Source organism: Phragmites australis, chromosome 4 (genome assembly GCF_958298935.1).
Source record: "Phragmites australis chromosome 4, lpPhrAust1.1, whole genome shotgun sequence".
Lineage (NCBI taxonomy): Eukaryota > Viridiplantae > Streptophyta > Magnoliopsida > Poales > Poaceae > Phragmites > Phragmites australis.
Window position 1 is genome coordinate 33,027,794 of NC_084924.1, and position 20,363 is coordinate 33,048,156.

Below are 20,363 nucleotides of genomic sequence, written 5' to 3' on the forward strand. Positions count from 1 at the left end.
CACACTCACATAGCTAGAGAGAGAGAGAGAGAGAGGACAGAAAACAGCTCGATAGAGAGGATGGAGGTGGCCATGGCGGTGAAGGTGCTGCTGAGCCTGTGCTTCGTGGCGGCGTGCAGCCTCGCGATGTATCTCTACCACGTCGTCTGGGTGGCGCCGCAGAGGGTCCTCGCCGAGTTCAGGAGGCAGGGCATTGGCGGGCCCCGGCCGTCGTTCCCCTACGGCAACCTCGCCGACATGCGGGAGGCGGTGGCCGCCGCGAAGGCGGCGCGTGCGCCGAGCGCCGGCGCCGGCGGCAGCGGCATCGCGCACGACTACCGGCCAGCCGTGCTGCCCTTCTACGAGAAATGGAGGAAAGAGTACGGTACGTACATGTCTTCCATCTAAGCTCACATACCATCTGGTGCTTACTCATGTGGCAGCCATGCATGGCTTTCTTGCCGCTTTGATGTGTGCTATGATCCTTGCTCTGTTGTCTGTTGTTCTGCATGCTGTTGTTAGTTTTACTGTTTATGCTGTCCCTGGAGAGAGATCATGCGCTAATTCATCATTGGAACATACCGAAATTGATCACAGCTGTGGTAAAGTAGGAGCTAGTGATGTTGGGATCAGGATTCTCTGACATCGCAAGTCATCATCAGATCCACGCGTCAATAATAAAGGCACGAATGTCGACGTTAGTAGATTCGGATCCGTGATATTCATCCTTTCACTTACATTCAATGAATGTGTTCAGTCAGAAAGTAGTAGCTAGCAAACAAGTAGATATTGAAAAATAAGAAGTTGCTATTAAAAAAAACTAAATGTTGGTTTACTGAACCTCTGGGCAGCAACTAGCTTGGGGTAACGCTGAGTAGCTAGCAGCCTATGGAATCCAAGCCCCCAATCGTTGTTAAAAAAAATCAATGTATTAGTACATGTTTAGCTCAATAATTGAGCCATCACTAAGTTGGCCACTCCACAGGAATTCTTCCGTGTAGCGACAAAAGTTTCACCATTTTTTTTTATCTACTGTGCCATCCCTTTCAATGACTCGGCAATGATGAGTACATATCTTGTTGAGCGATATTAAATTGCCCAAAATAAACCCGTCATTCCATCTTGTCATCTTGATGTTGATCTTTAGTAATTATAGAAGTTTCAGCGCTGATAGCTCACTAAACTTGTTTTGAGGTCCATCTACGCAGCTTAAGCTACTTTTGCTGTTACTGTTACTGTTCGATAGCAGCATAAGTTAGGTGAGCTGGCCATCACCATGTACAACCCCTTGGACTGTAGTAGAACGGACATATTAGCGAGAGGACAAACGTACAAAGATTTGAAAGAATAAATCGTAAAGAAAGCTGAGATGGGTTAAGGTGATGATTTGGTTTTAGATGATCGTGAGCTGTAGTTTTGGCACAATGCAAAAGGACAGGGTTGAGGTCTTGGGGGTTGGGAGCTAGCCAAGTAGGAGTATATTCACCATGTGCAACTATGCTTCCGTGGAAGAAAGCTGCTTGCTCTTGGCTGGGTGCATGCATTACAATCTCATGCAGATGCGTACATGCGCTCGCGATTCTGTGCTTGGTCACGGGCAAAGCTCCTCTTGGAATGCACCGATTCCACAGCAAAACTCTATTTACCTTCAACCTGCTTTCAGTTAAATTTTCTTTGCTTTCGATTCTTCGTAAATGGCACACCAGCGTACAACTGCAACGACCAATGCACGGCGCAACGAGTAACCATCCAATAATGTTTGCACAATCAGGTCACACGTCACTACGATATGCAGTTACAATTGCACAGAACTACAGGAGTAACCAGAGGAAGAGACTACTGCCCATGTCGCTCCCTCGGACGACATGGGCGGCTCCCCACCACACCACCACCAGCCTCCCTCCCTCCCCCCCTCCTCCGCCTCACCACCGCTCGAGCGGGCTGTCGGAAGCTCGACAACTGCAAGGACGGTGGCGGGGGCTCACACCCCCTGCCAGATCTAGGTCATGGGGCGATGCGCGGTGTGGTGCGGTGACTCGAGCGACAACGGCATGTCGCATGGTGGTGGAGCTAGAGCGTGGTGGCTGGTCGACGCATTTTGGAGGATGCGATCGCAAGTTAGTCGACGGGTGGTGGCATCCTTGTGCAGGGTGAGCGCTCTTCACGGTGGAGGTCTGCGGGAGGCGATGGCGGTCGGATCTAGGGCGACGGCCTAGATCCACACGCTGGTGGCCTGGATCCGCCCGCTGTCGGCCTAGATTCGGTCGTCTAGTGGCGGGCCAGCAATGAAGGCGACCAGATCCAGTGATGGCGGTGGTCGGTAGAGTCGCACCAGCGGCGGAGGCACGACAGCGGCTGGTTTCGGCGAAGGGCAGTCGGGGCGACACTGCGGCAGTTGGTCCCACACGATGGCAACCAATTTGGTGTGATGATGTTGGTGGAGGCGACGGTGCGGTGATGTCGCAATTGCCTGAGGTGGTGCATGGCGGTCGAGAGGGAGGATCCACATGAAAGCAGCAGGGGTGGATGATGTGGCAGTTGGCTCTGAATGGCGACAGTCAATTCTATGCAACAACGAGGAGGATGGATCCATACAGAAGCAGCGCCCAAGACGAGGGCGTGAGCGTCAACGGTGGCGGTGGCGGAAAGTTGCCAGGACGAGGGCATGCATGCAGTGGATGGCGGGCATGGCCTCTGTATGGCAGAGTGATAGGTGGTGGTAAGACAAGGCCATCACAAGAGGCGACCACAAAAAACGGCAAGGCGCTCATGGTGGGACATGGAGGCTAGCAAAGGTGCAATGTCGCAATGGCTTACGCGGTGTGGCAGTGGGCGGACCCGCATAGCGGTGGCCATCTCAATGCAAGACGGTCTTCGTATGATGACTTGAGGTGACCAATTTGACGCGACCGATGTACTTGACGAGACGATAGGTCTGTGTGAAGCGCTCTGGTTCGATGCAACTATGGCTAGTTCCGCATGGTGGTAGTTGGTTTGGCGGGTGTCAGTTGGGCGACGAGGCGATCTCGGAGGTAATGGTTGGTCTGGCAAGGTGGACTGGTTCCTCCCTACAGTGGTGGGTCTTGCATGGTGATGACCGATTTGGTGCAGAGATGACATATCCGAGTTTCTAATTGGTGGCCTATCTTATTTAGCAACCGGTCACAGTCATTCTGTTGTTACTATTGTGTTGTACTAGTGATTTCTTTTTTTTCTGACTATAATTTTCTAGGTTATATTTTTTATTTGTTTATGTTTTTTTAATAGAAACATGCACTATCTGTGTCATTCGTTAAAAAAAAGGTCACTACGTTATCACAGAAGAAAATGACATTTCATTATCATCCGCAGCATGATTCCTGTCTTCTTGACGCAGAGCACGCGAGCAAACAAACATATAGAGTGGCTCACACAGTTCCATCTGGTCCCGGGATCGGTCGTACAGTTTTGGATCCTCACTCCCCAACGCGATCAGTTAGGACTCCTTTGAAAGAACTGAAAAATATAGGAATGAAAAAAACGAGGAATATGGTAGAAATATAGATGAAAAATAGGATTGAAAAACGTAAGAAATTTTCCAAAGAAGTTGTTTGGATAAGATGTAGAAAAAACACATAAATTATTAGTGAGGTAGTTTTAAGTCGAATAACATCTCAATCATAGTTAAAGTCTATTTTGAACAAAATCATCAATTAAGTAATCGATAGCATGCATTTGTTCATTTCATCAAATTAGAAAGCCACTGATTCCACTGACTTGTGGAGCAGCAAATAGTACATGAGAATTGAAATACACAGGACCATCGTTATTAAAAAAACCATCGTCATTTTCGCTGGCACTCTCATCCACTCGATCCGACGCTCATTTTTGGACTGTTCATTCCGCGGCATTCGCTTTATTTCACCGGTGACCAATCCGGGTGGCATCGTATTTACCACACTATGTGATCCTCAACGGGTAATTGTCACTTCCTGAGGCCCGTTCATTCCTATCCACTCACGACGAGCTGCGACGGTGGCGAGCTCAAGCGGCGCTGCGCGGGTGACTGCGGCGGGGACGAGCTGCGGCGGCGATGAGCTCGAGCGGTGGCGGGTGGCGGCGCGGCGAGCTCTGTGTGTTTTTCTTTTTGGTCAGTTCTTTGTTCCTGTTCTTCTGGCCCGGTGGCTAATGAGGATGGTGATGATCGATTTTGCCCTGTTCGTCTTCTCTGTTCTCTGGTTCTTCAGCGCTAATGACGACCTTCTGACTCGTTCCTATGCGAGCCATTCCTACGAACCAAACGGTGCTACAGTGACTGAACCCGTAGGAATTGAAATCATGTGTTTTTCCTCCGATTTTCCTCCGTTACAATGGACCCCTTAGAGTTGAAAGCAAGGTTGGCGTGATCGGTTGGGATGAAAATGAACGGAAACTGTTGGAAAAAATATCTAATCATTTTCATTTTTATATTTTCTCATCTAAACAGGAACAAAAACGTAAAAACCGAAAACGAACCCAACACTTCCGGTTATTCGCAAAAAGAACTAATCCGAATGGAAGTATGCTGATAACGATCGAAAACCGATAATTTATATCAGGAACATCGAACCATAGAACCATGACTTCATAGTATATATCATACAAACCCATAAATATATATTATATATGGTTGATTATAACAACTAAAGACATATATAACATTAATGGCTAAATCAAAAGACAATATCTCACAATCTCACTTAAATAAGTGTCCATAGCATCACATAAATATTTAAGTATCCATCGGTCCATACGATACAACCATTAAACCACACAAGTCCACGAAAATGATATATTACATTAATAGAATAGCAAAACACAAGGACAACAAGTGGCGAGACAAACATTATTCCTTCAAAGCTTCACTATGGGCCTAAAGCTCTTCCTCATCATACATCACTTCTGCCTCATCATACATCACCTCTGGATCACTTGCTTCTTCTTCCTTCTCCGACAATTTTGTAATGCATAAAAAGGAAATAATTTAGATAGCAATCTATGGTTGTACATGAAGAAACACTTATACTTTCGTACTAGCTTAAAACATGTTTCAAAGTATTTTCTATAGGTAGCAAGCATATATGTATATAACACAGCTGTTAACAACCAGCCAGAGGGAAATCAAGCACTGAGGAGAAGGGAGGAAGAATAGGAGGCAGGATCGAGAGTTCTATTCAGCATCCATAGGTTCCGAGAGAGAAACAGAGAGGATAGGGAGGAAGGGAAGGAGAGAGTTCATCTCTTTGTTACAGCTTGGTGCTTTTGGCCAGCACGCAGCCAGCTATAAGCGCGATGTCGTACCAGACACGGCTTCCTCTACGCTCTCTCTCTCGGGCCCGCAAGCCAGCAGGTGTTACAGAGCCATTCCGGCCCATGGACTCGCATATTAGGACGCCGAGCCCGTTTACTTCTTGGCTTGCTAGATGCTTGATCCTCCTCTTCTGTCACAGCCGCGCTCTTGCTTGCTGACGACTTCGGGTAGGCGGTGCTGACACTCCCCCGGGCTTGTGTGCCTGCTTGTCCCCAAGCAGGAGCAAAGGGAAAGGCTTGCCGAAGCTGTTCAGTGTCCTCCCATGACGCCATGGCGTTAGGCATCCTTGACCACTTCACCAAGACTTGCGGTACAGATTTTTCACCACGCCGAGCCAGCCTGCTCTGAAGAATGGTTTCTGGAATCTGCAGCTCAGAAGAAGTGTCAGGGAAAGATGGAATGACTTGTTTGTTACCTATAGCTTTCTTGAGCTGAGATACGTGAAACACAGGATGGATAGAAGTGTGAGGTGGGAGCTCCAATCGATACACCAATTTCCCAATCTTCTCAATTATACTGTAAGGCCCAAAATACTTGAAGGCAAGTTTCTAACAGGATCGATTTGCCAAAGATGATTGCACATAAGGTTGGATTTTCAGAAAGACCTTATCATTGACCTCGAAGGAACGATCTGAACTGTTCTTATCTGCCTGTTGTTTCATTCGGTGTTGGGCTCGGGTTAAGTGTTGGTGAATAACACTTTGCATGAGTTTCCTTTCAGACAACCATTGATCCAATTCTTGGACAGGACTGACCGAGAAGTGATCCAAACCGAAATGGCGAGGTGGGTGACCATACAGGACCTCAAATGGGGAATGCTTCAGAGATGAGTGGTAAGTTGTGTTGTACCAGAACTCAGATTGAGGTAACCATTTCAACCACTGCTTCGGGCAAGTGTGAACAAAGCAACGCAGAAAGGTCTCAATGCATTGGTTAACTCGTTCGGTTTGGCCATCCGATTGGGGATGGTAAGCTGAGCTCATTCTGAGTTGGACATCGGCCAATTTGAACAGCTCTTGCCAAAATTTGCTTGTAAAGACACGATCTCGGTCAGAAATAATAGATGCAGGAAGGCCATGGAGTTTATAAATGTGTGTCATGAATGCTTGAGCAACTGACAATGCTGTAAAAGGATGAAGCAATGGGACAAAGTGACTGTATTTGGAAAATTTGTCGACAATCACCATTATGCAATTTGCATTACCAGATCTAGGAAGTCCCTCTATGAAGTCCATAGAAATGATTTGCCAAGCATTGGAAGGAATAGGCAGGGGTTCCAATAAACCAGGGTATTTGGCTCGATCAGATTTTGCTTGTTGGCAAATAATACAGGATTGCACAAAGGCATGAATGTGAGCTTTCATACCTCTCCAAGCAAAGAGATGCTTGAGTCTTTTGTAGGTTGCAGGGAAGCCAGAATGCCCACCCACAGCAGAATTATGAATGGAAGCAATCAACTGCTGTTGCAACTGAGTATTATGACCTATCCAGATCCTATTTTTGTATCTGAGTAATCCATCATGCAGGACAAAATGTGGAATAGCCTGGGAATTCAGAGTGAGAGCTGCTATAATGTCCAAAGTTTTGGGATCAGCCTGATAGCTATCTTTCACTGAGTCAAGCCAAATTGGGCTGCAAAAAGAAAATGCCAACAACTGGCCTGAAGGATTAGGATGCCTTGATAAGGCATCAGCCACTCTGTTTTCACTGCCTTTTTTGTAAACAATTTGATATTGTAACCCTATGAGCTTTGTAAAAACCTTGTGTTGCCAATGTGTGTTGAGTCTTTGGTCAGATAAATGTACAAGACTCTTTTGATCAGTATAAATAAGAAACTCAGCAAGCTGTAAATAAGGCCTCCATTGATCAACTGCCACAAGAATTGCAAGGTATTCTTTTTCATAAGTAGATAAACCACTGGTTCTAGGACCTAGAGCCTTACTAATAAATGCCAAAGGATGACCTGCTTGCAACAGAACTGCTCCCACACCCTTGTCACTAGCATCAGTCTCAATCTGAAATTGTTTGTTGAAATTGGGCAAGGCCAGAACTAGAGCTTCAATTAAAGCGTTTTTCAGTGAAGTGAAGGCAGTGTCTTGAACATCAGACCAAAGAAACAATGTGTGCTTCTTCAGAAGTTCAGTGAGAGGTTTACTAATGATTGCGAAATGTCTCACAAATTTTTTATAATACCCAGCAAGACCTAGAAAGCTTCTCAATTGTTTGACATTTGTTGGTGTAGGCCAATCTCTTATGGCACTGATTTTAGAATCATCAGTAGCAACCCCATTTTCTGAAATGACATGTCCCAGGTAGGAGATCTGTCTTTGTGCAAAAACACATTTGGATTGTTTTACTTTCCAGTGGTCCTGAGCTAAAAGCTGTAACACTAGTTTCAAATGCTCCACATGATCAGTGAGACTTTTACTATAGATTAATATGTCATCAAAGAACACCAAAACACATTTTCTTAACAAGGGTTTCAATGTAGTGTTCATAGCACTCTGGAAGGTGTTAGGGGCTCCAGAAAGTCCAAATGCCATTACTCGAAATTCAAAATGGCCTGAATGTGTTTGGAATGCTGTTTTATATTCTTCTCCTGGAGCTAATCTAATTTGGTAGTAACCAGCCCTCAGGTCTAATTTGGTAAACCAGCTAGAATCAGCCAATTCATCCATGAATTCGTCAATGACAGGAATGGGGAATTTAGTTTTAACAGTAAGAGCATTAAGATGACGATAGTCAACACAAAAACGCCAAGAGCCATCCTTCTTTTTAACTAAGAGCACAGGAGAGGAAAAGGCACTGGAACTTGGCTGTATAATACCTGACTGAAGCATTTCAGCAACGTGCTTTTCAATTTCATCCTTCAACCTTGGAGCATATCTATATTGTCTGATGTTCACTGGTCTGGCCCCAGATATAAGAGGGATGTGATGGTCACAGTTTCTGCTAAGAGGTAATTCTGAAGGTTCTTCAAATACAGATGCAAATTCGTGAAGTAGGGCCTGAATTACTGCAGGTAATGGAGTATCAGCTGTATTGGAGCACTGATCAGTGATTTGGAATAATTCAATCATGGTACAAGCAGGTATATCAGGTATAATGCCTTGCAGCACAATTGAAGTGCCCTGATAGGGAAGAGAAATCCATTTTTGAGCCCAATGCACTTTCATAGGAGAGAAGGCTTCCAACCAATCCATCCCAAGAATTAAATCATAATGCTTAAGTGGCAAAATCTTCAGTGTAGAATGAAACAAATAATTGTGAATGAACCAATCAGCATGTGCTAGTTCAGAAGTGCAGAGAAGCATACCCCCATTGGCTACCTGAACCTTCAATGGTTGCATAACAGTTGAGACTCCCTGAAGGTGAGAAGCAACTGTTGAACTCAAAAATGAGTGAGAACTACCAGAGTCCACCAATATCAGTAGAGGAACATCCTGAATCCTGCCCGCAAATTTCATAGTTCGAGGGGCGTCCTGATTGGTCTGTGCAGCTTCAGAAAGGGCCATAAAGAGTTGCTCCTCTGGCATTGCCTCGGGTGAAACTGCAGAAGAGTCCACTGGTTCTTCTTGGAGCAAGTCCCACAATTCCTGCAAGACATGCAGCTGCACGGCGGGTGCGCATTTGTGCTCACGATTCCAGCGCTCACCACACTTGTGACATAAACCTCTTGCGCGCCGGTAAGCACGAAGGGAAGCAATTTTGTCATCCACTGATGGAGCTCTAGCTGCTTCAGTGCCACACCTGTCATCAACATTTGGCGCTGGTTTGGGAGGTTGATGAGCAGGCGGCGGTGGCAATGGATGAGGACCGCGTGGTAACGCCTTTGGTGCTGGGAAATCCGGCTTGTGGTACTCGCGCTTGCGTGGAGAGTCGGCCACCTCTTCCTGTAAAGCAGCGAGAACGAAGGCAGAGTCGAGGTCTTGGGGACGTTGAATCAGAACAACAGATCTAATGTCATCGTGCAATCCATCGATGAACCTCATGGTATAGTAGCGAGGGTCAGTCACTGAGTCATATGCGGTGAGCTGATCGATTAGTTCAGAGAACTGGTCGACATACTCCATCACAGACCCAGTTTGTCTAATATGAAAAGGCTAGCGAATAAGAATGTCATGCTGATCGCGGCCAAATCTATCATGAACTAGAATGCAAAATTGGGTCCAAGTCAGATGCCTAATCCGGTGCTCCATAGACTGAAGCCACACCGGAAAAATGCATGGTGGCAACCTTGATCCAAATTTCCTGAGGCACGCCATACAAATCAAAATAATCCTCACTGCGTGATTTCCACAGTTTGGGTGTCGTGCCATCAAAGGAAGGGAAATGCAATTTGGGAAGTTTACTAGAGACATCATGTGGTAGAACATGGTGATGCATGTGGCCGCGACCATGGCTGAATGCTCCAAGCGAATGATCATCCATAAAAACCTTGGAATGGGGCGAGTCATGCTTACCCTTGACCGGGAGATGAGAAAGGGTGGTGACCACCCCATGCCCATTCTCCCGGTGATGCGAGTCGACGTGGAGCCCAGCTGGGCCGACGGCTGTGTTCTCGGCAGATGAGGGTGCCGCAGCCGCCTCCGGTGTTGCGAGCAGCCTCGGGGAAGGGATTTCTTGCTCGAGCAGCACCCGATCGAGATGCTTGCGTAGCACGCCGACCTCCATCTTCAGATCGCCCACCGCAGCATCGACTTGCGGTTTCCAAGCACCCATGGACGAGAGAGTCTCCTCCATGAGCCTGAAGCGATCTTCGTGCTTCAGATCAGACTCGTGGAGTTGAGTCTCCAGCGCTTGCTTGAGGCTCTTCATCTCGTCGAGGATGAGCTTAGTATTGGGATCCATGGCGCCGGATCGCTTCTGAAATCTCGTGAAGTGATCGTGATGATCCAGATCGAGCAGCCAGGACCGGTGTCTCTGATACCAATGTGTTAACAACCAGCCAGAGGGAAATCAAGCACTAAGGAGAAGGGAGGAAGAATAGGAGGCAGGATCGAGAGTTCTATTCAGCATCCATAGGTTCTGAGAGAGAAACAGAGAGGATAGGGAGGAAGGGAAGGAGAGAGTTCATCTCTTCGTTACAGCTTGGCGCTTTCGGCCAGCACACAGCCAGCTATAAGCGCGATGTCGTACCAGACACGGCTTCCTCTACGCTCTCTCTCTCGGGCCCGCAAGCCAGCAGGTGTTACAGAGCCATTCCGGCCCACGGACTCGCATATTAGGACGCCGGGCCCGTTTACTTCTTGGCTTGCTAGATGCTTGATCCTCCTCTTCTGTCACAGCCGCGCTCTTGCTTGCTGACGACTCCGGGTAGGCGGTGCTGACACTGCATATAGCATTATTTGAGTTTCATAGTTGCAGCGCGTGCATAATAACAGTACTAAAGGGGAATTCTGCTAGTAGTAAAACTAGAATCCAATTTCCACAGTACAGATTACCAACCAAGATCGCACGGTGTACTCATGGCTATTGTAAATATATGCAAGATCAGGCTGGAGCGCAGCACTCTTTTATGCAGAGCATCAAATGTTATTGGGCAGCACTGAGTTGCAAAAAATTATACAGATCCGCAATGCACAAGTTATTGGACAGCAACAATGCGCAAGTTATTTTCATTCCAATAGCTTTGAACTACAAGAACTGCTTATCTGTTCCATTAACCAGCTCTCAAAAATGGTTAAGCACCTCCAGATCCGAGAGCCCCAAGATGGCCGTGCAACCCAATCTGTCCAGCCTGACCAAGAACAAGAAACTGCGGCTCATGTCACCCCTTCCGAAGAAACGACGATGAAATCTCTCTCCGGCGAGATGGCTGCGGAAGCCCAGAGATAGTTTAGTTCCTTTTATGTTGCAACCAAGATCGCACCGAGATGGGGCTAGATCTGGATAACATGATCTGAAACGAACCAGCTCCCATCCACCCACGAACCCACGAATTTGAATCCACTTTGCTAGCCTACAATCTACTCCAACTGCTAGTCTGCGGCTTCTCCGGTGGATGACATCGGCAGTTCGTTGCAGATGAGGGTGTCGAAGGATGGTGTGCCGCGTCGGACGGTCGGAGGATGCCGCACTGCGTCTCTCTCGGCTCTCAGCGTGGCGAGGTTCACAAAACCGTTTAGGCTCCGAAAACCGCTCACTGCTAGTTACCGGAAAATCATGATTACCGTGATAACTGGATAAAATTCGGCGAGAATTCGTTCAAAATTTACTCGATCAAATTTAAAATTCAGCGAGAATTCAGACCGAATCAATCGAACGGTAACCGGTCGATTTGCTACGGTTACCGACCGTATTTAGCGATTGATTGAGCGTTTTTTCGCATTTTTCGAATTGTCGGTAAACGTTCGGTTTAACAATTTATTGAGCGATTTTCTCAAATTTTAGTGAAGTTCAAAAAAAACCAAAAAATAGTTTAACCTTGTAAAATTAATAACTAATTCATCTGAACTTCAAATCAAATGATACAAATTTTGTTGGTTTCCTTGTAACATGATCTACATGAGAAGAGTATTTATACTCTAAAAAAATTGAATATTTTTGTGAGAAAATATATTTGCTAAGTCTAGTTAAATGCATAGTTTACTCTTTGTTAATCTAAAAATCATAAAACCAATTTTATTAGTCTTATTACATGATCCTATATCTTTTAAAAATACGAACTTATTAAATAGTTATTGTTACATGCAAGATTGTGTAAATGTGTTGTAACTGGATTAATTCATAGCTAACCTATCACACCTCTAAATTTAGTGAAACAACTTTTATTAGTTTACTTATACTATGCTTTATGTAGAAAAATAATGGTAGACATAAAATTTTAATTATAGTGATATTTCTTAACATATTCGCTTTATGTTTATGATCTTTGTAAAAATTATAGAGAAATTAAATAAATTCTAAATGAAATGAAATAAATTTTAAAGATCCTCTTAAGATACTTTAAAAAATGTATTTATATGTTAAGCTTTTTCTTAACATAAGGTAATAAATGAGCTGCACGCTTCAACTTTTTTTTTTATTTTCTCCCTATAGAATATGATGCAAATGATATTATTTTAAAAAAAAAATTCAAATAAGATCTTAGAATTATCTCTAATTTTTTTACGATTTTTTAATTTTTTTATTTAAATTCGAAAATCGATCGGTTTCTATTATGAACGTGGCGCGGTAATCTTGGTTACCGCGATTTTCAACGGTAACTGTCGGTCGTGTCGCGTCGAGTAAGCATGCGGCGGTGCAGTCGCACAGGAGTAGGCATGTCAACGGGGCCCGATCCCCGTTCCCCGACAGGAAATTCCCCTATTAGGAAACGAGGATGTGATCATTTTTTCCCCACAAAGAGTTTAATGGGGGAAAAATCCCCCCCCCCTCCGGTCAGATATGGCAGGGGCGGGGATGATTCCCCATCCTTCGTCCTCGTTTCTCCATAGGGCCCCGAATATCTATAAGCTTTACTTGTATTGAGCTGAGCTTACTTAACTCCAATCAGCTCAGTCCAAATTTTTTTGCCTAACTCCAATCAACTTAGCCTAAAATTCCTTATTGATAGCGGGGACGGGGACCCCGTCGGGTACCCATTCCCTACGTGAGGACGAGGATGGGAGAAATTTTTTTCCCTACTAGCGGGAACAGAAAATTTTCTTCCAATCGGAGACAGAAATAGTTACCCATTCCCTGCAGAAATTTTTTCAATTGACATACCTACACAGGAGTGGGCGGGCGACGAGCTGGCAAGTGGCGACGGCAGTCTGCAGGAGCGGCGGCGGATAGGGTTGGTTCTTGCCTCTTGGTGGCTGCTGGGCCATTGGCTGAGTAGCTGGTTGCCTCAGGTGGGCCTCAGTTGGGACAGCCAGCCAGGCTGGTGTTTCCGGGAGTCTAAACGGGACATACACCGGAAATATCTTGCCTAAATATGGGATATCGTAAAAACGGTCAGGATAAGATCTTAACCGTTTTCGGTCCCATGTTCCGGCTACCTCATCTCGTTTTTGTCCAGTTCCCGTATCGGTCCCGTGAAAAGGAAAACGAAAACGACCAAAAAAATGTAAAAAACGACACCAGGACGGACGGGATAGGATTTTCCCGTTTCATTTTCATCCTAATGATCCGGGGCACCGGGCACGTCACCGCCTGTCAGGCTGGCTTGGCCGATGCATCGTCCAACTATTGCGATGTGATCCCGCATTCCCGCCACGAGAGAGACGGCCGGGATGGGAATGTGATGGGATATTGGGATAGGAAACTGCGAGCGGGGACACCCGGACCGAGAATCCGGGGGGCCGGTCTCCTTCGGTTGAGTGGCTCGTCCGGGCATGCGAGCTCACCACCTTGTCGGCAAGCCGATAGGCCCCCTCGTGCCACGAGCCAGATCACGATCCTTTCGGGGAAAAAAGGGGGTAATAATAAAACTCCGCGGCTGACTCATGTCCACATCTATTTACAACCTGATGGAGATCCATACCGGATTCAGCTAATTTACTCTAGCAGTTTATGTTCAGTAACTACTCCTTTCGATTGTAAATGTAAGTCATTTTAGATTTGTACATAAAGATTAAGAAAATAGATTAAATGATCTTATTACCTTTCATTTATTCTGTATTGAAAAAGATAACTCATTCATTTGTGAGAGTAGTATTATTTATTAAACAAGGACAAGATATAAAAAAAAAAAGAAATAAATGCATAGAAGTTTGAGAATAACTTATATTTAAATAATAGTTGAAAAGGTTAAAATAATCTATATTTACAACCAGAAGAAATATTCAGTACTCAGTGACCGTTAAAGCACCATCAAACCCGTAACGAGCCTGACCTTAAGGGCACGCTTGGTTGATAGTATAATATGACAACCTAATTTCTTATTTAGTTGTATAGATAGAATTTGAATAGGATTAGCAAAAAATTTGTGAGAACCACTTATCATATATTTAATTTTTTATCAAAATATAATTATACGAGATCTTATCTTGTTGATTTAATTACAATCAATATAATGGTACAATCAAATCGTAAATTCGATAAACAGTTTAGGAGATAATATATTTGAAGTGTGCTAACAAATTTTTTTTACTCTAACCAACCAAAATATGCCACATTCGAAGAGATAAAGCTTAATATGAATATCACCGTCCAACAGTTTTTAACAGATAGATTCATCCAGCATAAGGCTATCTACAGCAGATACTTTAAAAATTCATCCCCTATAACACTATTACAACATCCCCTAATACTATTACAGTATCCTCTATTTTTTTCTATCTCCAGCAGCTATCATATTTTCTACCTTCTATTACTCTCCTCCTTCCATCAGACCCACATACATACTCTGTGAATAGTGATGATGACTCCCTCTTCCGACTGCAAAAATACCGACGCTTGCTTCCATTTGCCTCCTATCCGCATCACTATTGCCCTGAAAACCGAAGCTGCTGGAGCTCTGCCCGATCGGCATTTCCATACTGTAGCGCTGGATTCTGTCAGCATAGTAAAAAAACGATGCGGATATGGCAACGGCTGGAGATGGCCTTAGATTCATCTAGTATCTGAAATATTCTCTCTAGATTATCATCTCATACAACTTATGCTCTAAACACCTTAAAAAATTAAATAATCATTTCTCATCTAGAGATATCTCTAACCAAACACACCCTAAGTTGTGTGGTTTTACTTAAATGCAGGTTCAATATTCACTTACTCCATGGGGAACGTCGTGTTCCTTCACGTGAGCCGGCCAGACGTGGTCCGGGACATCAACCTCTGCGTGTCGCTGGACCTCGGCAAGAGCTCCTACCTCAAAGCGACGCACGAGCCACTCTTCGGCAGGGGCATCCTCAAGTCCAACGGCGAGGCGTGGCTGCACCAGAGGAAGATCATCGCCCCTGAGTTCTTCCTGGACAAGGTCAAGGTACGAGGCCATCAGCATCATGTCCCAACAGCAAATTAGTAATTTCAACATGCTGTACCATAAAATGATGCACAGAATACGGCGGTATGCAAACAGACCAATATGACAATCAAAACTCTTAAGGCTAGGGATAAAAACGAACGAAACGGTCGGAAAAACCCCCTAACCGTTTTTATTTTCATATTTTCTCTCGAAAATGGAATCGAAAACGGAAAAACCGAAAATGGGTACGAACTCGAGAATATCGGGATATCAAAAACGAACCAATCCGAACATAAATATGCGAGTATCAGTCAGGAATCGATAATTTAAAATGAGAACACTGATCCGTAGAACAATGATTTCAAGTATTGACGCGACACATAATTAATTCACACCAATAAAAGTAATTTATATCATACACAGATGAACCACGTAATGACATAAGTATCAACTGAAAAATAATTATCATGTTATAACTCAAGTACTCGACATAATATACAATCACATAAAGACTAGGATTGGAGGTGCCGCAAGAACTTGAACAACATCGTTAGGTTAGCAGCCGACTGAGACTGAACCACTGAGATCTGGTTAAACTTTAGGATAGGGGTTATGTTTAGACTGGTCGGCCGGGCTTGGTAGATGAGCTACAGTGTGATTTGTGAAGTCTGATCTCAATTATAAAAACGGGAAATTCTAGATTAAAAACGGAAAATCCGAAAATGGTCGGAAAAACCACGTAACCGTTTTCACTTTCACATTTTCTCTCGAAAACATAATCGAAAACGGATGAGAAAATATAGAAAATGGATCGGAGCGAAACGGAATTTATCCCGTCCATTCTCATCCCTACTTAAGGCCAGCATGTTTCTAATGTTGTTGACTCCACAACTGACAATCCTGACATGTTTGTTCAAAGAGACATGGATTGAAGAAACAGATTTAAAGGCCATATGTGGATAAATATCAGAGGTTTCAAAAAGAAGAGAATTTAAAGCTATTAGTGCTCAGTGGGTCTCAGCAATTAAGATGTGGGTCTATATTTTGCCGCTTATTTGCAAACATAATTCAGAATGACAGTTCAATTAGAGAGCTGGCATAAAAAAACTGCAACACTAGTCAGCTATGCGTGACAAAGATCCTAACTAGGACCACTCCCAACAGCAAAACTACAACAGTCTGGATATGATTCTAGTTAGGACCACTTCCAGCAACTCTGGATTGTTCCTGAGCTATATATTAGTCATTTAGTTCATAAGTTGGAGATTTGGAGGGGAACTTTTTTCTTACTGTGACCAGTGGTGAGTAAATTAGAATTTAGAGATTTGAAAACAGCAGACAGCTAGGTAACCATGAGTTTTTACCTGTTAGCCTAACTCTTACGTTTTCACATACTCAGGGTATGGTGGATCTGATGGTGGATTCTACACAAACGCTGCTTAAGTCGTGGGAAGAGAGGATTGACAAAAATGGTGGGATCACAGACATTAAGATCGATGATGACATCAGGGCCTACTCTGCAGATGTGATCTCTCGAACATGCTTTGGAAGCAGCTACATCAAAGGAAAGAAAATCTTTTTGAAGATCAGAGAACTACAGCAGGCTGTGTCCAAGCCAAATGTGCTAGCTGAAATGACTGGCCTAAGGTTAGGAGCATACCACAAGTACATGTTGTTTTGTGCAGGAGCAAAATTTAGGATTTTTGTCTATCCAAACTCCAAAAACAGCACATTCACCCAAAACGACCTACCTGTAAGTGAAATTTTAAATGCTTGCAGGTTCTTTCCCACAATTAGAAACAAACAGGCATGGGAGCTTCACAAACAAGTCCACAAGCTAATTCTAGAAATTGTCAAGGAAAGTGGAGAAGAAAGGAACTTACTACGTGCAATTCTTCACAGTGCAAGTAGCAACAAGGTGGACCTCGCCGAGGCAGAGAACTTCATAGTGGATAACTGCAAGAGCATATATTTTGCAGGATATGAAAGCACAGCTGTCACAGCTGCCTGGTGTCTAATGCTCCTTGGGCTACACCCAGAGTGGCAGGATCGGGTCCGAGAAGAGGTGCATGAAGTCTGCAGCGGCCGGCCAATGAACTCCCGGTCTCTTCAGAAAATGAAAAATGTATGCTTCACTCCTGTCCCTATCTCCTTTATATGCAATTTCAGAAATTCTGTGTTTTAATCTCGTAGAAAGAAAAGATACGAGACCCCTGCACTAGTTAATTCTAGAAGCTTTTGATTTGATCCTTATTTATTGCCCATAAGGATATGGAACTGTAATGAGACATAAGTAGGCGAATTGGGAATCCTTGAATTGGGAATCCTTCAAACAATGAACTGAATAAAAATGCGTACCATGCATGAGTGGAAGTAAAACGGCTTAAAACAGTAATATCCCCTCTGTAGCTGGTTGTTGACTAGGCTATATTAGCATACATTACCTGTGAGCTCGTGCCAGCATATACACCAATACTTCCTCTTTGTCAAAAAATTGATTTATTAAAACAGGCCACTAACTTCATGATCTGTTTGCCAATTTAGTTGACAATGGTAATCCAGGAAACCTTGCGGTTGTACCCAGCAGGGGCCTTTGTATCAAGGCAGGCTCTCCAGGAACTGAAGCTCGGTGGAGTACATATACCAAAAGGTGTCAACATCTACATCCCTGTCTCCACAATGCACCTCGACTCCAAGTTATGGGGCCCCGATGTGAAAGAGTTCAACCCAGAGCGCTTCTCTGATGCTCGACCCCAGCTACATTCATACTTGCCATTTGGTGCCGGGGCTAGGACCTGCCTAGGGCAGGGATTTGCTATGGCTGAGCTCAAGATCCTGATCGCTCTCATCATCTCCAAGTTTGCTTTGAAGCTCTCACCACACTACGAGCATTCTCCAACACTAAAACTCATTGTGGAGCCAGAGTTTGGTGTGGACCTCACCATAACAAAAATACAGAGTGCCTCTAGGGACTAAGAGGGGCATTGTGACTTGGGCACAATAATGTGTCTTAGTGATCATACTAGGTGATGGAAAGAAAATTGTAATATGATGAATGCAGCTTGGGATGGGGTGATTGTACAGAGACAGCTTATACTATTCAGGCTTGATCTTTCTCATGGGGATGTTCATAATTCAGCTAAAATATGATGATAGAGTGATGGTGCCAAATGAGTAAATGACTTGAGCCAACACTGAATGGGAAAACATTTACAGCTATTAAGTTTAGTACCAAAAAGCAATAACTGTTGGAAACATTGTCAAGGTGTTCAATGCACGCCAATACAGGAATCTAATTGTTTGTTGAGCAACAGGGATGCTGCATACCTGACAGATGAATATAAATCAAACCTCTCTGCAGCTTGCAACAAAAAAGAATGAATGGATCATCGTTCTTTATTCTCCACTTGATCATTATCTGAAGAATTCAGAGCCACTGACAAATATTAAAGCTAACTGAACATGAATTAAAACTAAATTAGACCCAGTATACTTTTCAAAGAAAAGGGTGTGCAATTGGTAAATAGATGGTAAAATGCAGACAACGCTGGATAGTGCAAAATGTTGGTTTATATCACCACTCAACCTGATGGAGGAGACAATGCCTCTAGCCGTAAGCATTATCCAACTGTCAAACAACACTGAGCATTAAAATGGTGAGAAGTCGCCAAAAAAATACACCATTAAGCAACAAATGTGTCAGCGATTCAGAAGTAAGACAAAGAAGAAATGGCATCACATGGTGCATAGGATAAATTTATACAAATTTATCACACTGGCACATAACACATACTTTGATAGTATGAATGTCAAAGAAACCATTTTCTGACCATAATTAATTTACCAGAACAATAACCGATATACACATTAGAGTCAACATGGACATATTTCCAGCAAGTTTGAGTATAATTAACTTTTACATAATGCTGGAACTGATACCAATCCAACCCAACAGCCAAAACCAGAGACAGTGAGGCTCAGCCTGACACCAATTTCACAACAATGATAAGAACATTAAGAGCTATCAAGGGCATCCTCAGAAATTGTGTAGCATAGATAAGCCCCACGATCTGGCCCTTCAATGACTTCGTTTGCCCATTTCCTGAGACTTCAGACATGCTCCATCCCCTAGGAGCAAGAAAGCGGTCTTCGTTCAGTATCGCCAATGCATTTGCAAGAAGCAAAAAACCCTCCAGCAACGTCCACAGGCCCATTCCTGCGTATCATAGCTCTGTTAGCTAAAAAAATTCTTCCTTCTTGCATAGTGCGTACTACAAGTCACCAAGCATCATAGCTAAAGTAATAATTTATTCCATATGCACGGATTCAATATAGCAAAAGGCAAAACCATCTGGACATATACACATAACTGGACAAGAAGATACAGCGAAACATGCAGTGTGGCATCCACCCGCACCAGATATGACAATGTAATTAAAATAATATACTACCATCAAATTTCAAGTAAAGTACAAGGTGAACAGTGAGAAAAGGAACTCTCTGATCTAGGATTCGGTTCAAGAGCACATCAATCCCAGCTCTAATCAACCCGAGAAACCCACCGATCTGCGCGATCCAGAGCCAACAAAGTAGCGATCCCGACCCCAAAGGCCAGGCAACCGGACCCAAACCCTAGCCCGCCAGATCTGACGCGAGATGCCACGGCCGACGGCGGAACGCATCTCAAATCGGAAGCTAACAAGGGAAGGGAGATGGTTTACCTTCAGAGCTGGAGAGGCCGCGGGGCCGGGACGGACGGCGAGCGCCGGCAAGGCAAGGAGGCCGGGAAGGGCGGCGTGCCGGCGTGGCTACGAGAGGCGAGAAGGCCCAATGCTACGACGCTGCGTGTAAGAGGCCAGGAGGTTTCTCCGCGGTGGGTTCGCGTTCGACACGTTTCGATCGCTGACTTCTAAACCGGACCTGCGCAGATCCAACCGCGGTTTACAAGTTACCCGGCCCATTCCAATCGTGGTTACAAGTGAACCCATCTCTACCCATGAAAAGGAATCCGGATGAGACCATTAGCAGGCCTGATCCGAGCGCAAAACAAAACAGCCAGACATCCCATCCATTCAACGGCCCAACCAATATGGCTTTCGAAAACGTATAGGATCGATACAAACTTACAAAATCAAAGCCATCATCCCATATATATCTTTT

General features: G+C 44.4%; 2 protein-coding genes across 3 annotated transcripts; one reads left to right on the top strand and one right to left on the bottom strand.

The window, feature by feature from the left end:
• LOC133916167 (cytochrome P450 714B3) lies at positions 1–18,360 on the top strand. Of its 2 annotated transcripts, XM_062359711.1 has the most exons (5): positions 2–364; positions 14,995–15,221; positions 16,603–16,850; positions 16,983–17,328; positions 17,748–18,360. In XM_062359711.1, the coding sequence occupies exons 1-5, from the start codon at positions 61–63 to the stop codon at positions 18,177–18,179; spliced, it is 1,557 nt and encodes a 518-aa protein (XP_062215695.1). In that variant the 5' UTR covers positions 2–60; the 3' UTR covers positions 18,180–18,360. The 2 variants fall into 2 exon arrangements, with proteins under 2 accessions (XP_062215694.1, XP_062215695.1); XM_062359710.1 differs by having other exon boundaries at positions 1–364; positions 16,603–17,328.
• A 619-nt stretch (positions 18,361–18,979) lies between these two features.
• LOC133916169 (protein transport protein yos1-like) lies at positions 18,980–20,095 on the bottom strand. Its single transcript, XM_062359720.1, has 2 exons — positions 19,925–20,095; positions 18,980–19,419 (listed from the first exon to the last, which is right to left on the bottom strand). The coding sequence occupies exon 2, from the start codon at positions 19,415–19,417 to the stop codon at positions 19,181–19,183; it is 237 nt and encodes a 78-aa protein (XP_062215704.1). The 5' UTR covers positions 19,418–19,419; positions 19,925–20,095; the 3' UTR covers positions 18,980–19,180.
• Between the last annotated feature and the right edge of the window lie 268 nt (positions 20,096–20,363).

Excerpts from the sequence above, each read along its gene's own strand:
- LOC133916167 (XM_062359710.1), top strand. The coding sequence starts at position 61 with ATGGAGGTGGCCATGGCGGTGAAGGTGCTGCTGAGCCTGTGCTTCGTG. Across the intron at positions 15,222-16,602 it reads TCTTCCTGGACAAGGTCAAG|GGTATGGTGGATCTGATGGT; the intron begins GTACGAGGCCAT and ends TCACATACTCAG. Across the intron at positions 17,329-17,747 it reads CTCTTCAGAAAATGAAAAAT|TTGACAATGGTAATCCAGGA; the intron begins GTATGCTTCACT and ends TTGCCAATTTAG.
- LOC133916169 (XM_062359720.1), bottom strand. The coding sequence starts at position 19,417 with ATGGGCCTGTGGACGTTGCTGGAGGGTTTTTTGCTTCTTGCAAATGCA.